Source organism: Ichthyophthirius multifiliis, assembly GCF_000220395.1.
Source record: "Ichthyophthirius multifiliis unplaced genomic scaffold scaff_1120509249647, whole genome shotgun sequence".
NCBI classification, from domain to species: domain Eukaryota; phylum Ciliophora; class Oligohymenophorea; order Hymenostomatida; genus Ichthyophthirius; species Ichthyophthirius multifiliis.
In genome coordinates, this window is record NW_004087499.1 from 2252 (window position 1) to 4781 (window position 2530).

A 2530-nucleotide genomic window follows, 5' to 3' on the forward strand; every position below is an offset into this window, starting at 1 on the left:
CAAATTTCCTCACAGGATAAGTTTTATTCTTCATAAAATGAAAAATCACACTAAAATTCACTTTTTAGACAGTTTTCAAAGTCTTCCACTAATTAAGTTTTTGTGCATTTCTATTCTATTTACTCGGAACAAAAGTAATCGAATTTTTCACATTTTTCAATTTTTTCTACACATATAGTTTCGTATTCTTAGCAATTTATTGGGTCTTTGAATTTTTTACATTAGACAGCTTATTGGGTACATATATAAGTTTTTTAAGTACATATAAGTTCCTCTTTTAGGCAAATATTTTCTTTTTATACACAAATTTCTTTTTAGGAAAATTAAGAACATTTTTAAAGGAGAATCGAGTCTTATTGACATGAAAATTGGGATTTTTTACACACATTTTTATCACAAAGCTAGGCTTGTTGGAATTCTGTGAGTTTTTTTTATTAAAGTATTTTATTTTAGAAGTTTTGGAAGATTTTTTGGGTATTTTTTAACCATTATATAGCTTTTTATTGGAAAAAAAAGTTCAGGCTTTGTATATGATTGGGAAAAAAAAAACCATTGAGAATGAATTCGGAAGACTGTATTTCTTCTTAAAAAGGCGAGTTGAGTCTTAGTTTAATTTTATGGGAAGAAAAAAGGAAAATTTGTTCAGTTTCGATTAGAAAGCCGTATTTTTTAGTCGCAGAAATTTCTATTTCGACTGGGTTTCCGAAAAAAAGAACTTCTGGTTTAAATTTTAATTAGTTTAAGTCATTTATATTACTATTATTTTTATCTAAATGGACCAAAATGTAGTTTTTTGAGTTTTCTTTAGATAATAAAATAATGTTTTTTGCTGCTAAATATAATTCTTGGTATTTAAAAAGAGCATAAAGTTCTTTTTTTTCGTTTATATGGGTCACACAACTACTTTTAATGCCTAAAATGAAACAATGTTAGCTCTATATAGTGATTTAGTCAAGGAAAAGATTATTTTCGGTATCTTTTTTTTAGGCTAGAAAAATTTTAGAATAATCCATATAGGCGGTCAATATTGAACTTGATATATCTGTAGAGATTTCTAAAGGGGAAAAATTGGTAAAAATGTGTATTATTTGGGAAAAGGAGACTTTTTTTATATATGATGATAGTGCATTTTCTTGTATATTTTTTTCGGAAAAAAAATCGAGTTTTAATAATGAAGGACCGTAAAAGCATGAATTTTTTTAAAATATAGAATATTCTTGGTCTATTTTTTGCAAAAAACATTGGTCCATTTAACCAAAAATGGCCAAAGAAGAGAAACGAAAAGATCTTATTTCATAATTGAGTATTTTTGCTTTTATTTTAAGCTGATTTAGTTAAATGAAGTCTTTTTAGAAAATTCCTTTTAGGCTCTTTTGGCTTTCGCTGGTCAGTTTTCCGTCAGGATCGTTTTTATCGTAGTATATTAGAACGTTAAAGGGATAGTTTTAGTTGTTTAAAGGAAGATTGAGGAGGCCACGGATGTAAAATATGTCTTTTTTGATTTATGTTTGTGAGTTTTATAAGATATTTTATGAAGGTTCGAAATATATGCATAGTTTGGGATTTTTAATGGATATTTTTTAAGATAATTTTATTTCTGTATTTTCAGGATATTCATGTACTAATTTAGTTCCTTTTTCAGGATCATAAGTACCTTAGAGTATTATTTTTTCCGTACTAGGAAGATTTTATTATAAATAGAGACACATATAGTCGTTATTTTAGCATGAATTTAAGGAAGAGATGTATTTTATTTAAAGTCCTTGGGCATATATATGCTATTATTAGTCATTAAAAAGATCTTTATTTGAATATGAGATGTGTATTTATTAGGGAGAGGTAATAAATTTATTAAAGGAAGGGAAAAAAGTCTATAAGTTTTCATTTTTAAGGAAAATATAGATGAAAAAGGAGTTTTTTTGAAAAATAATTTTACTTTCGAAAAAACCTATGTTTTACCAGGAGAAAGTGGTTATTTTAGCGTTTGTGAGAAATACTGGAGATGCTTAATTTTCGAGTTGGATTTCTATATTTATTTCATTTAAAAAAAGGATATTTGGGTTTAAGAAGTTTTAGGTTTTTTAATTAAAAGTTACTATGTTTTGACTTTCGGTTATTTTTTGGAAAAAATCATTTATTAAGGTTTATAGGGAAAGCTCTTTTTGGGCCATTCTGATGTAGTAAATTTCCTAGTTTTTAGTTTTTTTTATATGAAGATGTATATATTCAGCGAAATCTTGTATTTTACATAAAAGATTATTCGAGTCAAGGAAAAAAGTGTTCCTTTTGAGATTTTTATTTAATATAATCCAGCCTGAGCATTGATTTAACATAATGTCTTTACTAATTGAAAAAGATGGGATTTTATCAAAGGAAAACATAAGCTAGTAATTTAAAGTCTGTTTATTTAAAATTAAAATGAGCTTATTTATTTGGAGGTTTTCAATTAATTTTATACCTTTTTTTAATTATATATCTTATGTTATTTCATTAAGGTTTTCTATAGAAATCATTTTAAAGGCTTGTTTTT

General features: G+C 25.8%; 1 protein-coding gene across 1 annotated transcript; it reads left to right on the plus strand. All coding sequences in view use genetic code 6, as the record gives it.

The window, feature by feature from the left end:
• Window positions 1-1044: 1044 nt before the first annotated feature.
• Window positions 1045-2169, plus strand: IMG5_020160 (hypothetical protein). Its single transcript, XM_004039474.1, has one exon. It carries the CDS (start codon window positions 1339-1341, stop codon window positions 1921-1923), a length of 585 nt encoding a protein of 194 aa, XP_004039522.1. The 5' UTR covers window positions 1045-1338; the 3' UTR covers window positions 1924-2169.
• Window positions 2170-2530: the final 361 nt, after the last annotated feature.